General features: G+C 42.3%; 1 protein-coding gene across 1 annotated transcript in view; it reads right to left on the bottom strand.

Annotated features, from left to right (window-relative positions):
* Positions 1-20,811, bottom strand: part of LOC310773283 (kinesin heavy chain-like) — a gene marked incomplete at both ends in the record, with an annotated part of 44,365 nt that overhangs the window by 18,008 nt on the left and 5,546 nt on the right. The window contains 12 exons of the mRNA XM_083633164.1: positions 3,735-3,941; positions 6,157-6,225; positions 6,404-6,585; positions 7,129-7,277; positions 8,154-8,302; positions 8,648-8,752; positions 13,126-13,250; positions 14,175-14,262; positions 14,919-14,974; positions 16,603-16,651; positions 17,471-17,575; positions 20,580-20,653. Coding sequence (XP_083489290.1) covers positions 3,735-3,941; positions 6,157-6,225; positions 6,404-6,585; positions 7,129-7,277; positions 8,154-8,302; positions 8,648-8,752; positions 13,126-13,250; positions 14,175-14,262; positions 14,919-14,974; positions 16,603-16,651; positions 17,471-17,575; positions 20,580-20,653 — 1,358 coding nt within the window. The remainder of the gene's footprint in view (positions 1-3,734; positions 3,942-6,156; positions 6,226-6,403; positions 6,586-7,128; positions 7,278-8,153; positions 8,303-8,647; positions 8,753-13,125; positions 13,251-14,174; positions 14,263-14,918; positions 14,975-16,602; positions 16,652-17,470; positions 17,576-20,579; positions 20,654-20,811) is intronic.

Below are 20,811 nucleotides of genomic sequence, written 5' to 3'. Positions count from 1 at the left end.
ACAACTTGGTTGAGTTTAGGCAACTACTGTAAAACAACTTTGTTGAGTTTAGACAACTAAAGCAACTTTGTTGAGTTTAGGCAACTAAAACAACTTTGAGTTTAGGCAACTAAAACAACTTTGTTGAGTTTAGGCAACTAAAACAACTTTGTTGAGTTTAGGCAACTAAAACAACTTTGAGTTTAGGCAACTAAAACAACTTGGTTGAGTTTAGGCAACTACTGTAAAACAACTTTGTTGAGTTTAGACAACTAAAGCAACGTTGAGTTTAGGCAACTAAAACAACTTGGTTGAGTTTAGGCAACTAAAACAACTTTGAGTTCAGGCAACTAAAACAACTTTGTTGAGTTTAGGCAACTAAAACAACTTTGTTGAGTTTAGGCAACTAAAACAACTTTGAGTTTAGGCAACTAAAACAACTTGGTTGAGTTTAGGCAACTACTGTAAAACAACTTTGTTGAGTTTAGACAACTAAAGCAACTTTGAGTTTAGGCAACTAAAACAACTTGGTTGAGTTTAGGTAACTAAAACAACTTTGAGTTTAGGCAACTAAAACAACTTGGTTGAGTTTAGGCAACTAAAACAACTTTGTTGAGTTTAGGCAACTAAAACAACTTTGAGTTTAGGCAACTAAAACAACTTGGTTGAGTTTAGGCAACTAAAACAACTTTGTTGAGTTTAGGCAACTAAAACAACTTTGAGTTTAGGCAACTAAAACAACTTGGTTGAGTTTAGGCAACTAAAACAACTTTGAGTTTAGGCAACTAAAACAACTTGGTTGAGTTTAGGCAACTAAAACAACTTGGTTGAGTTTAGGCAACTAAAGCAACTTGATTGAGTTTAGGCAACTAAAACAACTTGGTTGAGTTTAGGCAACTAAATCAACTTGATTGAGTTTAGGCAACTAAAACAACTTGGTTGAGTTTAGGCAACTAAAACAACTTTGTTGAGTTTAGGCAACTAAAACAACTTTGTTTAGTTTAGGCAACTAAAGCAACTTGGTTGAGTTTAGGCAACTAAAACAACTTGGTTGAGTTTAGGCAACTAAAACAACTTTGTTGAGTTTAGGGAACTAAAGCAACTTGGTTGAGTTTAGGCAACTAAAACAACTTGGTTGAGTTTAGGCAACTAAAACAACTTTGTTGAGTTTAGGCAACTAAACAACTTTGTTGAGTTTAGGCAACTAAAACAACTTGGTTGAGTTTAGGCAACTAAAACAACTTGGTTGAGTTTAGGCAACTAAAACAACTTTGTTGAGTTCAGGCAACTAAAACAACTTTGTTGAGTTCAGGCAACTCTCTCCCTCTCTCTCCCCTATTACTGCCTGCTCACTCGTCCTGATCGGGACCACTCTTGCACTGTCTCTTCGAAACTATCTGAAGTAATTATGGAATTGATAAGCTGGTCTCTCAACGCAATTGACAAAATAAATTCCACGAGAAGCGCAGGTTCGGGGGAACCTATCTGCCCAGACGGTACTTTCCCTGCGGCCTACATGATGGACGCGTGGGAGAAGTGGCGGGTTGTCTGCCTGGCGGTTCTCTCCGTGGAGGACATCGAAGATGTCTACCTATTTGGATTTATGATAACAGGACATTTGCTTCTAGGATTGAGCGTTGCCCTGGTCTATCGGAAAATTGGAATGATGGGAGCCATTCAAGAAGTCCAAAAGCTGCCCGTCATGTTAAACATGTTAAACGAGGTGGGCAGAGCCGTGAGCACTCAGACTGTTGTGACTTCTGATCAGAATCGCAAGATGGATCACATTTTGGAGAAACTTGCTGTTCTGCATGGCAAAGTGTTTAAGTTGAAGACCATGACTGGAGAGGAATAATCAATTGGAATGCGGTTTCTCTCGCCATAACCCAAACATCCTATCTCCATTTGGCGCCCCCACTCGCTTGTCGGCCCGGCAAGGCCGCTCGCAGAAAACTCCCCCTGAAGACTCACTGCAAAGTGGCGCTCTTACACCCTGTTATGACCCAGAGGATCATTATGTGTATTCTGATGTGCTGTGTTCTCCCTCCCTGCCTGGCGTGGAGCTCTCCAGTGTACTCTGAGTTCTTGCTGCAGGTGCTGCTGGTGATCATCACAGACTAGGCTGGTGATTGGTTGGAGACGGATGCGGGCCGGCTTTAAAAAGGAACCTCACTCCTCTTTTTCCTTCTCCCAACCCGGCTGTGTCATGGCAGGAGCTGCTTCCTTCTTGTTGGGTTAGCTTAGCTAAACCAATTTGTTCATTGTATCAATTACTGAACTTTTGATGATAATTGTGAACAGTCCTATAGCAGCATGTAGGGGTGAGAATCTTTGATTTATATTTAGTTAACTTTTCTCCTGTTTTTGTTATTAGTTAAGTAGGTAAGCACCATGTTGTTTATTTGGGGGGGTTTTCTTTGCAGGTAAGCTTAGGTTTAAATATAGATTTTGTTTATTATTTTGAGTGTGCTCATCCTGATGCTCTCTGCTGCTATATCTAAATAAATATTACTCTGTGGACTGAAAACCTTTCGTGGCATGGTCATCCTTGGGAGAGGGGAAAGGGGGAGTCATCTTCTTTTATGTTGTGCTGGGTATTCCCTAGGCCGGGCATAACACACTCATAACACCTCTGACGCAACCCCCATGTCTTGCTGGTAATTCCTGTACATATAACAACAAATGTATATGTATTGTATAATATTGAAGTGTGCCTTTATTACTTTTCAAACTAGTAATAATGTTACTAATCTTAATCTGAGTGTTTGCGGTGATACCCATCCGTGTTTCATGTCTGTCTCTTTTATGTTTTATGTTCAGAGGACCGCAATGGAAATAAGCCTTTGGGCTTTATTGTGTTTTTATCCTCGGTGATTGTCTGTTTTTGTATTTGTGCCCTGTTTTGTTGACATCACCAAATAAAGTCAATCAATCAATCAATCAACAACTTGGTGGAGTTTAGGCAACTAAAACAACTTGGTTGAGTTTAGGCAACTAAAACAACTTGGTTGAGTTTAGGCAACTAAAACAACTTGGTTGAGTTTAGGCAACTAAAACAACTTGAGTGAGTTTAGGCAACTAAAACAACTTGGTTGAGTTTAGGGAACTAAAACAACTTTGTTGAGTTTAGGGAACTAAAACAACTTTGTTGAGTTTAGGCAACTAAAACAACTTTGTTGAGTTTAGACAACTAAAACAACTTTGTTGAGTTTAGACAACTAAAACAACTTTGTTGAATTTAGGCAACTGAGTTCAGGCAACTAAAACAACTTTGTTGAGTTCAGGCAACTAAAACAACTTTGTTGAGTTTAGGCAACTAAAACAACTTTGTTGAGTTTAGGCAACTAAAACAACTTTGTTGAGTTCAGGCAACTAAAACAACTTGGTTGAGTTTAGGCAACTAAAACAACTTGGTTGAGTTTAGGCAACTAAAACAACTTGGTTTTTACGCCTCTACCACTCGACCCCTACACCCTTATTTATTTGAACTAGAAATTGAGCGTGCTCCTTTCTAGCCTACCGCGCGTCTTTCTTCCTCCTCGCCGGTTGCACCGCCTCGCCCGCAAGAGCCGAGGCGCAAGTAGATTTTTAAACCAGTCGTTTTAATTTTACTTAAATAACATTTCGTCAAAGTAACAGTACTTCTACTTGACTACATTTATTTTTGGTACTCTTTCCACCCCTGCACAAAACACATGGGGACATTGTACAGTGGATCTGGGTCAATTCACTCGTCAAACTTGATGTTTTCTCACCGTCTTGTGCGTGAGTTCCTCGGCCAGCTGCTGGTTGGCCCGCTGGTGCTCTTCCACCTCCTGGCTCTTCTGGTCGTAGTTGAGGGCCAGTTCCTCGAGCGCCTGCAGCACCTCCTTCACCTCTTCCTTGGCCAGCTCGTTCTCCATCTGCAGCCGGCACAACTCCTCCTGGATCTTCTCATGGTCGCGCCGAGTCGACGCCAGCAGCTACCAACGCAGGGGGAGATACCCATTTTTGATTTATTGATTTATTTGCACACGTAAATAAAAACTGGGGTTGGGGTGCAAACAAGAAAATAAAGTGCAGGTAGAGACGAGAAACCCTGAAAGAGCTTATTATGATCTCTACATCAGAAAACCAAATAATAACAATAATCCGTACAAAGTAAAAAATACAACGGAAAGTAGAAAAAAGATAGACAAAGAAAAGAAAAATCAACAGTAAAAAAGAACAAATAACAAACAAAAAAGTAACTATCAAAATGAGTTAGACAGTTAAAATGGCAAAGTGTGTAATGTATGAGACAGTTATACAGAATATCTAGGACTTTTCAATGCAATATGGTTTTAATAGGATAAAAACTCAATAAAAGCATGGCGAGTAGGGATGGGGATCGTTAAATTTTTTATTGATATTGATACCATTTTCGAGACCATGTACTTTATCTGTAAAACTATCAATACTTTTCTATTATTTGGTGGAAAGTCGAGACAACACTAAAGTATTTGTACAATATTTGTTGTGAATTTTGCCTTTATTTGATAGGACAGCAGGCAGACAGAAAAGAGAGAGGGGATGACATGTGACAAAGGACCACGTGACCACATCCCCATATCATCGCTCATTATTTTCCATGAGTTTCCCTTTCCGTTTTTACCAAAAGTTTTCCGTGCTCGACGTACAGACGTTTTGGCGGAAGCATTTGAAAATTGCGAGAGCCAACCATCTGTTTTAACACGTTCACTGCCAATGACGAGTTGACTCGTCAAACACAATCCAACCGTTCACTGCCAATGACGAGTTGACTCGTCAAAAAAAAAAAAAAAATTTTTTTGACGGTGCTACGTGGATCAATGCCCCCCACGTCTCCTATAAAAATATTGGAAGTATTGAATGTGTATAATCTATTTTACCGACCAACTAAGTGGCGACAGTGCTCTCCCGACAGAGAGAAAGCCAACCAAAAACAGCCGCGGGAGGAAGCCATTCTCAAGGAAATGGCTTGGCGATTTTACAGTCATCAGTCACCAGACTCGCCCAAGAGCGGCCGCGCCAGCAGCAGCACACCGAGAGCGGAGAGCGGTGCTGGCGTGGGGGATTGCAAATTTGCATAATAGATTATGGGTGAAACACACTTTGAAACACCCGCAGAAAGGCCAGAATCGCACGCATTCCGAAAACCCAGAAACGAACGAGCCTCATTCTCATACTGTAGGCGAAAACGCTTTCACGCTGCTGCACACGGGCGCACAACGGTGGGGGGTTCCAAAAATAGACTGGGTGGGCAGCATAAAGCCTAGAATCGCACAAAGCTTCATCAAAGCTCTCAACCGAAAATCCAAGAAACGATTGAGTCCCATCCACAGTCCACACTCGCCACACTCGCCGACGAGGGGCCGCCAGAAAGGGAGGCTGCTCACTGCTCAGACAGGCAGGAGAAACTGGCTTGTGACAAACGCCACCAGACACGCCCACGGAGGGAGGAGTTTGAAGGAGAGGGTGTTCAGAACTATATTGTTCAGATGTCTGATCTCTCACTGATGCCAAAAATAAATGGTTAAAGTGACTGTTCTGCCTGTTTGATTGAATTTCACAAAACTGCGATTATCTCAGCTTCCTGTCTCAGACGCTGAAACCATGCTGTACTCAACGGCTAATATCTACATAACTACTAACTCTACAAACTAACTCTTTTAGACAGAGAAAGCACACATTCTATTAGTACTTTTGTGAACTTCGTGTTCACAAAGTCCAAGCAGAAAATTATCCTTGGCTCTTGTAAAATGAGCCAGAATCCTCAAAAAACGGCTTGGCAGAAGCTACACAGTGAATGTGTTAAGAGACTACCGGCTCTCGCACCCCATCCCTAATCATGAGTTTGATTTCTAGAATCAATTTCAACTTAATTTCCCCCCCAATAAATTCAATCATTCCATACAAATTCAGAAATGGGGGGTGGGTGTCAAAAAAGAGAAAGGAAAACAGAATTTGCTCCTGCAACAAATCGCTTTCAATCTAATGTACTATGTCATCAGTGATTTATGACAGACACTGATAGGCTGATGATGTCATATATACCCACTGATGATGTCACGGACATGACCTTCAAAACCTCCACCGTTTACTTTTCACCTGGGTGTGATTTTTTTGTGTTTGAATGAAAATAATGAATTTGTTTAAACAGGAAGAGGGCAGACAAACCTCCTCCTGGTCCAGCATCTGCTCCTTGAGTTTCTCAGCCAGCTGACTGTGTTGGTTGATCTCATCGTCCTGCAGGGAGGAGTGAGTGATACGTTTGCAGGAAAAACAGCGCATGAAACACAGTCAAATCAATAAAACGATAGCAGATATGTACAATAAAACCAGTGACATCAATGGCGGTGCAATTCCCGTAGGAGCAGGGATCTGTGGAAGACAAACGGTCATGTCAGCTTAGAGAGGCTGTCACCTTGTCGTCCATCTGTTTGTACAGGTTGCTGATGTCCTCATCATATCTGCTCTTCTCCTCTCCAGTCGGTCCTTGGCCTCCGGTCGGTCCCTGGTCTCCCGCGGTGTGCGAGAGGTTGTCGATGACGGGCGTGTTGTCGCATGGCTCCAGGTCACGCTGCTCCTCCTCGGGAACATCCTCCCCTGAAACCAGAGGTGGAAGTAACTAATTGCAAGTACTCGAATTACTAAATTGAATAGCTTTTTTGTGTAGGCCTACTTGTACTTTTGAGTAATTCTTAAAATCAGTCATTTTACTTTTACTTAAGTACATTTTGTTCAGCTATGTTGGAAATGACCTTTTCAATGGTTTGACCTACAATGCTGCAAAATACATGGTTTCTGGGATTTTTGGGGTCAAATAATTCATAATCAATGTTGTTTTGATGATTCGACCTATTTTTGGCCTTCAAATCCAAGATGGCCACCGATTTTCAGCTCCAAAAGCTCATTTTCATGAAAGGTGCCCCGCGCACCTAAATGTTTATTAACCTTCATAGATGACAAATCCACTGAGAAACAAACCTTTGCTTCAACTATTATGTCAACAAACACTTTGATGACACCCGAATTTCCGACCTGTAATGCCGACCTTGACAACCGTTCAATTCTTTTTTTTTTTACAGGTCGGAGCTGTTTTTCCCCCCAAGATCCGAGCTCCCTTGAACGCTGATATTATGCTCTCACCGTTCCTCCAGCGGTTCAACTCGGCCTCCAGTCTGTGGATGATGTTTTTCAGGCTCTTGTTCTTGTCTTTCTCCTTCTCGTATTTCTTCTTCCACTCCTCGGCGGTCAGCTCCAGGTTCACAGACACCGTGTTCTTTATGGTCTTGGCTCTGGACCGAGTTACATAGAACGGTCAATTCTGTGCATTATTACATGGCCTGGTTGAATGCTCGATTCTGATTGGTCAATCACGGCATTCGGCGGTCTGATATTTCTGTACAACACACCACTGCTAGGAATACATCAGAGCGGTGACATGCACGTCACAGGCCACGTCATTCATATCAATGCACACAAGGGAGTCCAGTCAATTTAACAAGCTCATTTGTGACACCTTGTGGCAAAGAAAGTTAGCTAGCCACAGTCTGTTAAAATAGCAAGGTAACGTTAGCCTACCAAACACCTCTCTCTTTCATAATATTTGCTTTCTTCCTTAGAAACAGGAAACTCTATTTACAAGCAGCAGGACAGACTACTTTTTTTTGGCAGAAGCCATTAAATCGTTTTCAAATCAATCAAATCTTTGTTATATTTTGTGTCAAATAATTGATTGATTTAGTAGGTAGCCATGTAATGAGCGGGATAATTTACAGCGAGCTGGTGATTACTGGAAGATAACACCCTTCAGACAGTGCGTCGCTGATCTGTCAGTCTGTCGGTCTGTAAATTATTTACCCATCATTTACAACAGGTGAGGAACACTTCATTTACTAAAGGTTTATAGATGACACATGTGTATATGTTAACATAACATGCATTAATCATCTACAAATGTATATTCATGTTTTGTAAATGGTTAGTTCATCATTAACTAAAGGCTTATAAATGACTTACGACTGAACGTTATTATAAAGTGTTACCATAATAGCAAGACTTGTCATGCACAGAATATGTATCGATGGATGGCAGGATGAACCAACTAAAACACACACACACACACACACACACACACACACACAAACACACACACGCAGGCACACACACACCTCTGTCCGAACAGCAGAGTGGTCTTGGTCTCCTGCTGGTTGTAGATGGAGGGCGAGCAGCAGATGATGATGGTGGTGCGACAGTTTCCTCCCAGAGAGTCCTGCAGGATGCGTGTCATCTTGCTGTCTCTGTACGGGACGTGGCTTTTCTGCACACACGCACGCACGGGCGCACGCACACACACACACACACGCACACACACGCACGCACACACGCACGCACACACACACACACACACGCGCACAGGCGCACGCACACACACATGCACACACGCACACACACACACACATACACGTTCACATTAATAATAGGGATATCAATACTGGTATCGCTATCGGGTCCAATACTGGCCTCTACTCGTACTCGCCCCATAGTGACACGGCCGCGCCCGAACCCCGATACCACTTTACGGCATGCGACAGGACCTAAGCAAGTCAGCAATCGGCGCCCATCTTGAGATACGGAGAGACAGAGTGAATTGTGGGTAACTCACAGTTCCCTCGGCCAGAGCTGAGATGACGTTCCCCAACGCCGAGAGAGACTTGTTGATGTTCTTCGCCTCGTCCAACACCGCTCCTTCCGCTCCTGTCTTACTGACCTAGAGGAGAGAGAGAGAGAGAGAGAGAGAGAGAGAGAGAGAGAGAGAGAGAGAGAGAGAGAGAGAGAGAGAGAGAGTTAGTGGTGCTCAAAGCACATTTCAAAAAAACTCAACAGCAATGTCTCTTTCCAGAGATCATGGTCCGGTTACTCCAGCCTGGTTAAAACCATCCTGATAACACAATCTCTCATTCTGTTTTGCCCGACGTATCAGCATGGACTCCAAGCCGTCCACGGTGATTGCAGTGGGTGGGTAGTACTTGCCTTGACAGACGACTCCTTCAGCCAATCAGCGTCGGATCCAGTCAAATCCAAATCCACTCTTGTTCTTGTTTAATTGTTATTGAGTCTATTTTTGTAATATTACTTATTGCTGTGTTTGCTCACTGCTTCTGAAGCTGCCATACTGTTTTGCCAGCAGCGTCCGTGATTGGCCGGTGACGTTATCAATACAAGGCAGGTCTCTGATTGGCCTGTGGACTTTATAATTTCTGGAAATCTCTGGGGGCGGGCTGGAACCCAGACTGATCCAGTGTTGCCAACTTGGCGAATTTGTCGCTATATTTAGCTACTTTTCAGACCCCCCTGGTGACTTTATTTCTCAAAAGCAACTAGTGACAAATCTGGAATTTTTTTCCGACCATGGGAAGCAACATGAATGTGTTGAATCCAGTCGAATCCCAACAGATTTTGCCTATAAATTTGTGCGGCTGCTGCTGGGTTTTCTCTGTCTCTCTCTCTCCTTCTCTCTGCCTGTCTGACACACACAGCGCTTCAGTGCAGCCCCTCCTCTCCCTTCTACAGCGTACGCCGAATCTGGCCCGGGTGGGCGGAGTCAGCAGGGCCGTAACCAGGGTTCCGAAATAGGGGAGGTCCAGCAAGGGGAGGCAGATTCGATGGCGCCCGCAAGGGCGCCGCCGAAAAAATTTTGAGGTTTTTTTCCCCCCTTTTTTAGCCATATTTAGAGTAATATATCATTTTAAATCAACATTAGGATTATACTGTTGTGATGTCATTATTCAGTATATTCTCTTTCATGTCACCACCTGCTCAGCTCTCCTGTCAACATAATTGTAACTAACAAACACAAACTGTTTTAGCCAAATTCATATCAAAATGACACCTACAAACACAGGTACACAACCCAAGCCGTACACAACACACAAAGTCATCATCGATAATAAAAAAAACATACAGAGGGACATTTATTTATTCCTGATAGGAACGATTGAAAAATAAAATAAAATATATTATGTTGTTTTTAACTTTACAACACCTCTTTTTGTTACTTATTGGGTCATGAAACTGAAACCATGCATATAGCCACCTGCATACCTGACTTCGGGAGCTTGGCAATTGGCATCATGCATGATTAGCCAGTAGCATCCCAACGTGTCACACAGGTAACATTACTTAAGAGACAGACTAGACACTTACTTTCTTGGTTGTTGCTAAAAAATCTGTCAGTGTCACTCACTGTCTGTCGTTCACTCGCTCACTGTCTCGCAGCTCGCTCACCTTCAATTATCTCGCCAGGCAGACAGACAGTCATCACTCACCACCATGCTGCTGCTCTCTCGGAATCAAGTTACCGCGGACGAAGCGTCAGATGACTTCCTGTCTGACCTGCCTTTCGTTTCAAAATAAAAGCGATCCCGTGTTTTTCATGCTTTTCCATGCAGATTGTTTTATATTAAAAAAAAAAAAAAAAAAAAAAAAAAAAAAAAAAATGAAATATTAGGGGAGGTCCGGACCTCCCCGTCCTCATAGCTAGTTACGGCCATGGGAGTCAGCACTTAATATTACAACCATACAGTCAATGATTACAACGGCTATCGGGCTATGCCGAGGTGTGCTTTTTTGCATATATTGATATGCAAATGAGAGTGTGGCGTCATCTAGCGACTTCCTGAGCAGCCAATAGCGACTTTGCTTGGAAAAGAGTTGGCAACACTGGACTGATCCGCAGAACAAAACAGAATGTGAGTTCATGTTTACCAGGCTACGTTTACTCAAGATAATAAACAGACCTTGTTGAGAGCTGTTTCATGTAGGAACTATTTTCTTTCGACCAAACCAACATACCAACCATCTCACCACGCAGACATGGTGAGACCATAGACCTGCCCAAATTCTTTCCTATTTGAATCAGAATCAGAATCAGCTTTATTGGCCAAGTATGTACAAAGGAATTTGACTCCGGTTTGCGTTGCTCTCAAAGTACTCACATACAGGGGGGGAAGGGTACTGTATGCAAAAAAAAGGAAGGTATGCACACAAAAAGGTATGCACAAAAAAGGATATGCACACAAATTGATTGAAATTGAAATTTGGGACACATTAATCTAGATGGAGGGCTGTGGGACAAAAATAAATGTTGATGTTATATGAAATTACAATACATTAAAATGTATTGTATTTCCGAGACAATTTACATTCCAAGTCAAAAATATATTTTTTTAAATAATAAAAACACTACTCTTTTATCTGTTTAACAGTAATTTTATTAGTTAGATTTAGAGTTAAATTAAAGGGAAAAACACCTTTCTGACAGAAAGTGCATGCAGCTCAAGGTGCCTAGCCCTAACCCTAACCCATTCTCATTCAGATATCTTGAGGTGAGGTCAAGTGCCCCTTTTGGAAATGGCCATGCCAGTTTTTCCCTCACCGAAATTTAGCCTAACTTTGGAGCGTTATTTGGCCCTCTTCCTGACAAGCAAGGTTCTTCTAGTTTCATAGTATAATCACGCTAGCTTTAAAAATGAGCCCGCCACAGCCTCTGAAAGACAGCAACATCGGCCGTGTTTTATTTATTCATTTATTTTTCAAATCCACAGAGGGCCAAATTGGTTTTTGGACTCCCGTTTTGAAGCCTAGTGTGGCTTCTTGCACAGCTCGCGTGAGATGGGACGAGACCAGGGGGTTTCCCAGAGCCACAGCTCCGCCTGCTATTGGTCCGTGATCCACAAGCTGCACGATCACTGGACAGGCGACCTGTCAATCGCCCAAAAACATAGCCCTCTATCGTTGCAACGGCCTTAAAACTGCGCTTAGCACCAGGCGCAGCGCAGATTAGTGGGTGTGGACCAGCGCACTCGATATTTTGGTGTCGGCGCTACACGCGGCCTTAAGCATTATAACCATGCCTTTTAAGCATAAAATGATGCACAACCTGCTCATTGGAGAAGTGCAGTAAACTAATCACAAGCTTCCCTTTTAAGCTCCAATTTCACGGAGCGATCCAGTCCGGTCAGAAAAGCCGACCAAAGCGCTCTGAGCTCCCCCCTCCCTTTCATCCCTGTCTGTCTCCATATATATTATTCCATATTATTATGCTTCTCAAACCAATCTCACTGCAAGCATGTAAATACGCTACACTATAGCAAGATCAAAGTGAAAAGAATGTTCTAAACGCATTGGCTAGAAAAATATAGCCTATCCCTATGTGGCCTATGTCATGATGAGATTAGATTGGTGAAAGTTTGTCTTTCTATGTTTTGTTTTGGCCAATATTGAAATGTTCGAGAATTGCATGCTGTGTGAACATAAACATTATTATTGTGCTTGCTGATAGGCAAGCACAATCTTGGAATCTCTCATACTTCTTTATCTTTATTCTGTTTTCTTCTGGTCAAAAGTTGTGTTCGCCATTTCTCCTACAGTTTTCACAGTACATAGGCATGTGAGAGTGTGAGATCGGCAGAGGAGAGCTGTGCGTAAATACGCACAGTAATATCCGCGGCGCACTGAATAAGGCCTGGTTTTGAAAAGCGCTAAGCGCTAAATTAACGCCAGGGGGGGAAGATATCGTTAGGCCGGTATTTAAGGCCGAAATGCCCATTCTGGCCTATTCTGGCACTGCGCCACGCCTCTTTGGCGTAAAGCGCATTTCGGGGCCTAAAACCATGTTGCTATCTTTCCGAGGCAGGCGCAAGGTGCGTTTTTTTGTGTTTAACGCCAGTTTTTGCGCCTAAGGCCAGTGGGAAGATAGGGCCCAGTGTCTTTTCTATCATCTATTTTATTCTAAAACAGGTGAGTTATATAAAAAAATGCAACCCCTGTACAGTTGTCATGAAAGGTGAAATTAGCTACATGTATATACAGTATGCCAAAACTGTGTTTTGAACCAGGCTGTAAACATGCTTAATCCTGTTGTAAAGACGGGTATTTTACCATGGGGGTGAACAGGGAATGACTCCCTTTTGGAGCCAGCCTCAAGTGGCCATTTGAGGAACTATAGCTTTCATTCTCACTTCCTCTGTCAAAGCCTGAGCTAGCTGCATGGGTGCGACCTTTACATCTTGAGTGAACAGAGGCCCACCTTCTTGCTGCTGCCTGGGTGACCTTTAACATCTTAAGTGAACAGAGGCCCACCTTCTCACTGCCAGCCAGGTCCACCAGGTAGAGCTTCCCCGACAGCTTCTTCTCCGTCTCCATGTTCTCCTGCTTGATGTTGATGAGGAAGATGCTGTGACTGCGAGAACTGTGCTCGTTCATGTCTGCAGGAGAGAGGTCGGTCAGTCAGCAATTTTTGTGACCATACAATCATTTTATAATCTTTGTTTATTGCTCAAAGAAACCTTAAAGCGGACATGAAACATTTGATCATATGACTGTAGTTCATTTGCATTTCACCTCAGACAAGACAGGACACTGCTTTCAAGTAGATTTGCTAAAAAAATTAACAACATTCCAGCTTTTCGCCAACTAGGGTTATGTCACTAGGTTGCTAGATTATGTCACTAGGTTGACTGTACAGTAAGGATTTTGAACGTTTTGATTAATCAAAACATCAGCCTCCTTGTGGAAGTACAAGTACACATTGTTGACACCAACTTCTCCCCATTGTGGAAGTGTGTCAACATAGGCAGCAGCAAATATAGCAACAAGTCCACTGATGTCAACAGTCCACGGTCCAAAATGTCCAAATTGCAAATTAGCATTTATATTCAGTCTAACACAATCCGCTCTTCCTGCAGAAAGTGAGTTTATGGTTGATTTTAAGGTAACTCTCCTTTCTTCCAGTATGACGTGAACGTCGCATTACTTTACTACAGGTGGCCTGGGGTTCAAACCTGTGTTCCTCTGTAACCTCTCATCTCAAATTATGGGTATATTTATATTTATTCTTGTTTGACTTCTGGATGTAAAATATGATTTGTGGGGGGGTCGTTTTTAACTCCTAACTGAAATTACAGTTTTTTTGTTAGTTTTTTACTCCACTGGCTATAAACGTAACCAAAACTTTTACACCCTCAAAATACAGTTGCATTTAGCTATATAGGAATATATAGGTTATCAATTTATCAATGCAGGATGAACATAATGACATAACATAAAACATCAAATCAATAAAAGATAAGTTCAAAATGATACATTAGATGTAATACTGCTTCCTGGTTAAATCCATCAGAGATACCTACTGGTCACCGCAACGTGCCGATTGGTTTTTCCCTCATCAATGACGTCCATCACCTCCTCTGGACTGCAGACGAAGCGCTCAGTGCAGCCCTGACACAGACCGAGCAGACAGACAGGGGTCAAAGTTCAAACCAGCCATACAAATACATTCAGGCGGTGTCTCGTCATAGACGCGTGGTCAATGGGTCAGCATGGGGGAAGTCCTCCCGTTCTCCCCATTCAGCATAGTTAGCATTTAGCTGTTAGCCCAGCCCAGGCAGACAGGATCGGGGATTCAACGCCCGCAGTGAGCGCACATCTGAACAGACTTCTATGTACCTGCTCTTGAATCCTGTAGTGTAGAGTGTATTCGTGCAGCAACAACTATAAGACCAAATCTCACCTAAATTAGCTGGCGGGTTGCAAACTCCCCCCGCTGCTCAGGCACATAAAATGACACTCAGTGACCTCAAGGTGGAGCTATAACAATCAATTTTACATTTTTGCAATTATCTAAAAAAACAACTTGGCTTAGAGTGTCAAAATCCGTTCATCATTTGCATCTCTCAATTCATTTGCAACTCTGTCTTCTGCTCTAAAAATGAAAAATGTTGTAACTATCAATTTTCTCATCCTATTTTCGACAACTTGTCATAAACCATTGGGCCAATGGATAAAATAAGATAAGATAAGATAAGATAAGATAAGATAAGATAAGATAAGATAAGATAAGATAAGATAGGGGAAGTTCAGGACAGTTTACCCACCTTGACATAGGGAACTCTGTTTTTGTCTTCATGCACAGCGAGGTTTGTCTTTGACACTTGAAACAGAGGGAAAATGATGCTGTTAAGTTAAATTCACATACAATATGACTGGACATGGTAACACACAAAATAATACACATCTCAGACACGAGTCAATTAAAAATACTCAAGTCAAATTGGTCGAGTCAAGTTGGTTTAAAAAACACTTTTGACAAAATACCTAATAATTTAGTCTATTGTTGAGTCCTAAATTCATAATTTTCTTAAAATAAGTGACAAAATCTACCAGGGATAATAATTTCACTTATTTCCAATGTGAATCAATTTCTTTGAATAATTTAGTAGAACTTCCCACTTTAGGAAGGGTTTGGGAATGGAGGGGCCCTACCTATATCCACCGCTTTGGACAGGGGCCCTGGGTCAACGTACGTCAACTACTGCGAGTCAAGCGGAAGGAGGTCACATAGGGTTAGGGGACTTAGGCCGTGTGTCCACTAAGCTTCTTTTCCTAAGCTCCAGTGTCTTTTTTCAGTTGTTTCCAATGAGGAGAGAGCGTATGCGGGCGCATAACGGCCATCTAGAGAAAGTGCGCTGCAATGGTGTCGGGTGCTCCTTTTCAGGCAACTAATCATGGAGGAACTATTACAAAAGAGACAGAAAGGCTCAATTGGGGGAGCAGATTGGCTAGACACTTAATATTTCGGTAACACTTAATAATAATGTTCAGTCATAAGTCATTTATAAGCCTTTAGTTAATGATGAACTAATCACTTACAAAACATGAATATATATTTGTAGATGATTAATAAATGCTAACTTCATTTACTAAAGGTTTATAGATGACTTACAACACATTTGTATTATGTTAACATAACATTTATTCATCATCTACAAATGTATATTAATGTTTTGTAAATGGCTAGTTCATCATTAACTAAAGGCTTATAAATGACTTACGATTGAAAGTTATTATAAAGTGTTAACGCTACCACTGCTGAACGTTATTATAAAGTGTTAACGCTACCGTTGCTGAGCTAACGTTGCTGAGCTAACGTTATTTCCAATGTGCTTCCTTGCATATTGTGCACTCGGATCAGCGCTTCCAGCGTTTAAATGTCAGGAATAAATGCCCAGTCGACACAAGGCCTTAGGGGTCGAGCAGTGGGCAGCCGGGGCGGGTTCTAGGTGGAGGTCGAGGGAGACCTCTTCCGTACACAAACCATAACCCTAACCTTAACCAAGTTGTTTTAGTTGCATAACCATAACCAAGTTGTTTTATTTGCATATTTTCAAATTAATTGGAAACTTGGCTGTGTTTTCAAATTAAGCAACATTTTCAAATACGTTGGAAAATGTCGGTTAATTTGAAATGTTGATATGCAATGTATTTTTGCTTCACTAACCTTGAATCTCATGTTTAGAAAAAGAAGGTTGCGCTTCAACAATGGGCTTCTCAGTGGAGTGCTAAACCCAAAATCCCCAAATTTTCAAAAAATCTGAAAGGGTAGCACTTGCGCGTTTCGGCAAACAGCCTTCTTCACTGAAGACTAGTTTTAGTCGAAATTACCACTGCAAATTACCACTGCAACCAACTCCAGTAATGAATGTTTTCCTCAAATCAACCAAATTGTTGATCTTCAAAACTCAGTGAAGTTCAGGCAAATGCCAAGAAATGCTCACTTACCATCCAGCAGGTCTCTGATCTTGTCCAAGTAGATTTCAAAATAAGAGACCTGCAGTGAACAGATTTACCAATGTCAGAAGAAATGTTAACCTACTTCATCATTTCAGGCACACAAAGGAATATTGTCCCATCTGTTGTGGGGACACTGTGGCCAATAAATAAATAAATAAAATAAACCAATAAATACCAATAAAACCTACTATGGCATGTGCTCCACTTGGTGAGCCACCGGGGTGCCCCTTTGCAAGGTTTGTTTGACGTTTTTCCCGCAGCGCGGGACGAGAGGTCCCACCGGGGTCATAAGATGGAAAAGTCAGGATAGTCAGTCAGTCAGTCAGTCAGTCAGTCACTCACTCACTCACTCACTCAATGGACGTTTAGTGAGTTTAGTGGCTAAAGGACCGTAGCTATGGAAGGTGGTAGAGAATTGGGATTCGAGGGGTGGGTAGTGTGTACATAGCAGAATAACTGAATATGCCGATTCATGGTAACGTCATATTTCGACATCAGCTAGACGGCTAAATCATCCCCAAATCGGCTGTGATTTGGCCTAGTCCTGGACGTCACTGACAGACGTCATCACAACGTCATCATGATATCATTTTGTTGATGCTGAGGTTTCAGAACAACAACAACAAAAAATGAATAAATTAGTGTGAACTGCTCATTTTTTGCGACTTCAGAGTTCAAAATTAAAAATTGTGAACTATGACGTCAACTAGTTCATTTTAATCAGTGTGAGCTGAACTTTGAGCTAGCTCTTGTGAAGCGTGAACTTGCACAACACTGATGGCTATAGGGATATGGGTGGTGTTGAGGGGGCAAGGGAGAAGTGGTGCCGTGGTCTGAAAGGCTTGCGCTTGTTTACCTTGATGTGAAACTCGAGGTTCTCGTCCATGGAGTAGATGTGGTCGAAGATGTCGTGGGCGATGCGAGGGATTATCCCCATCAGCTGGGAGTCATGGAGTTTCCCCTGAATGCAGCAATGGTTCAACAGACCGTTACATAACATCCAATACAACCAACAAGCTTTTAACTCCAACCAACCAGCTATTGATAAGTCACTGAATCAGCTTTACATTTCCTGCTTTAAAGTGGGTTTACATTTACGCTAATAATTTGATTTTATCCCGACTGAGTCAACAGTCTGAATAAAGCATCAATCAGTATAAGCATAATGTGGCAAAAATATCTAGATTTATGCAGTCTTTCCATTTATTTGGCCCAGTAAACACCTTAGCTTTCACTTTTTTAGAGCAACAATCAGGGCTCGACGTTAACTTTTAAAAGTGGTTGCCGGAGGGGCAACCTGGCAAGAGCTTTTGGTTGCCCGAATAAAAATATGGTTGCCCAATTTTAGTCGCCTTATATTTTGAGTAATTAAGATACTATCCAGTCATAAGCCGGCTTAATAATGACGATGTGACAGAAAAGTAAGTATAATAGTCTATAGTATAGTATAATAGGCCTATTCAGTGTGCGCACCGGGTGTAGTAGTAGTAATAATGATAATAATAATAATAATAATAAATTTGTGTCATTTCGTTTTCTAAACAAATCTTATTTTTTGTTTTTATAATGCATTTGCACTGAAAGGATTTAACTAATATTTGTGAACTTTCATTTTCATATATTTTTTAACAGTTATTGTTCATATTGTGCTTAATTTATTAATTAAAAGCGTTATTGATAATTAAGTAGCCTACCCTCCTCCAGGCCCGGCTCCAGACCCAAGTTACAGAGGGGGCCTGCCCCTAGCTTGGGGGGGCCAAGCTACCCAAGGGGGGTCCGGGGGGATTCTCCCCCGGAAGAAGATTTTGTACATTTTAAAGTAAAATTCGTCAACCTGGTGCATTTGAGAGCAAAATGAAGAGGCTAAATCTGTGAAGAACTACACACATCTCTAATGTGTTGTGACTTTACAAATAATTAAGCCTAAACAATTAATATTAAGTGTATTTACACATTGTGCACAAATTGCATTCATTGTGACAAATTTACAATAGTTAATATCCAGCCAGAATCATTGCAAATGGATGTTCAAAGTAACAGTTAGCAATAGCATTGAGTTAATCAATGCCTAATGACAGCCAGATTCCATGTTAAACTTTAAAACAGAAAAACGGAAAAACATTTTTAGCAAAAAAAAAAAAGAAAAAAAATTGAATGGGGGGGCCAGTTTGTTGAATGGGGGGGCCCGGCCCGGTCAGGCCCGCCCCTAAAGCCGGGCCTGCCCTCCTCATGTTCATTCAGGGATACTATGATGACAGTGGTTTGGGGCCCCCACTCTGATGTTGCATAGGGCCCCAAAAGGCCCAGAAGCGGCCCTGCAATCCCTTTCTCTCTCACCCCGTATGAGAGGCTGACAGGCCAGGGATGCAAATCATTCCTCAGCACATATACGCGGTGGTAAAACGTTTTTGAAGGATGTCCTGGTATGTTGTAGGCTTGTTGTAGGCTACATGCTTTGCAGTATAGCGTTATGCTGGAATTATGCTTGAAGTTTGGACTGTCGCACGGAAATGAGAGACACTGAATCTTGACGAGGAAACGTGTGGAGCGTTTATACACTGTGTGGGTTTCTGCTCGTGGAAGTGAGCTGGAGTCTTGAAAACTCCACTTTGTCCGCCCAGCCGCGTCCACGTAGTTACACAATTCGGGGTGTGCACAGCCAGGCGAAAACCGTCTGCACAGCAGCCTTGTGGAGGGGCGCGTCTGCTGATTTGACTCACTTTTCCGTGCGGACACTCGCCGATGCGGGAAGTATGAGACCTAAGAGCTTGTTGTAGGCTACATGCTTTGCAGTATAGCATTCGTTTTCCGTCCCGTTCAAAGACGCACGGGTATTTCACCTCAATGACAATTTCCTCGTCCTTTGTTTCTGTGCGGGGCTGCGGGCGGATGCGGTTCTTCTTGCGTCTTGCAGCGCTGTGATTGTGTGCGAGCAGCCCCACCTGTCCAAGTCAGTACTCGTTAAGGTCTCATTATGCTTTCCGCATCAGCGAGGAACGCGAGTGTCCGCGCGGAAAAGTGACGTCAAATCAGCAGACACGCCCCTCCGCAAGGCTCCGTGCGGACGGTTTTCGAGCGCCCGTGCGCACGCCGAAATTTGTAACTACGCGGACGCGGACGGGCGGACAAAGTGGAGTTTTCAAGACTCGCGCTCAATTCCGCCTGCAGAAACCCACACAGAGTATACAAGCTCCACACGTTTCCTCGTCGGATTCCGTGTCTCTCATTTCCGTGCGGCCGGCCAAAGCGTCAAGCATAATCCGGAACATACCGCACGTGCAGCATGCATCACGTAGGTTCCGACTGGTAATTAGTAACATCGTTTCGATTGTAACAGCAATAAAATGTCACATATATGTCACTCACAACAAGTATTAAAACATTTATTTGGTGTATATTTTGCTGTTTGCTGCTGTACATATTTTGTTGCATGTTAAATCGTGGTTGCCCCTGGGGCAACCAAAGACCAAGAAATGGTTGCCCCATGTTTTTTTTGGTTGCCCGGGGCAACCGGGCAGCCGTTAATGTCGAGCCCTGATAAAGTAAACTAATTAAATTATGCCTCCTCTGTAATCGAGGATGCGATTCCTTAACCCACAGCCAGCATATGACCTTAAATGCATTCAGTTAAATCTCAGCCTTGGAGTAAGTCTGCTACACAATCCCTGCTCTCTTTAATCCCAGTAATGAAGTCCGACTGCAGCGGATTTAAAAAGTAAATATGTGTTCCAATCTGTAGCACTCCATGTATGTGAGTGATTGATAGACTGACACTAAATATAATACTAATACTAATACTAATACTAATCCTAATACTACTACTACTAATAATAATAATAATAATTTATATAGCACTTCTCTAAGTACTCAAAGTCACTTTACCCACACAGTAAGGGATGAAACCCGGCCTCGACAAACTGAACGCGTGTAAATGGAAAAAGTTGTAAATGTAAGTTACAGCTCACCTCCATGGTGTGAGTCTTCCCAGAGGAAGTCTGTCCATAGGCGAAGATGGTCCCGTTATATCCACCCAGCACATCTGCAACATATGAACATTTCAACAAGAAAACTTTTAACACTTTTATATTATTCACCCTACATCGCTTCTTTGCACTCCATGCAGTACCTTAAATACTATGCAATATGTTTTTGGTTTTAACTTTGACCGATTCTTACATAGGCTACTGCACTTTACTT

The sequence above is a fragment of the Poromitra crassiceps genome, assembly GCF_964638095.1.
Source record: "Poromitra crassiceps genome assembly, chromosome: 3".
NCBI classification, from domain to species: domain Eukaryota; kingdom Metazoa; phylum Chordata; class Actinopteri; order Beryciformes; family Melamphaidae; genus Poromitra; species Poromitra crassiceps.
Note: the sequence above shows the minus strand (reverse complement) of the source record. Positions and strands in the feature narration are given on the sequence as shown.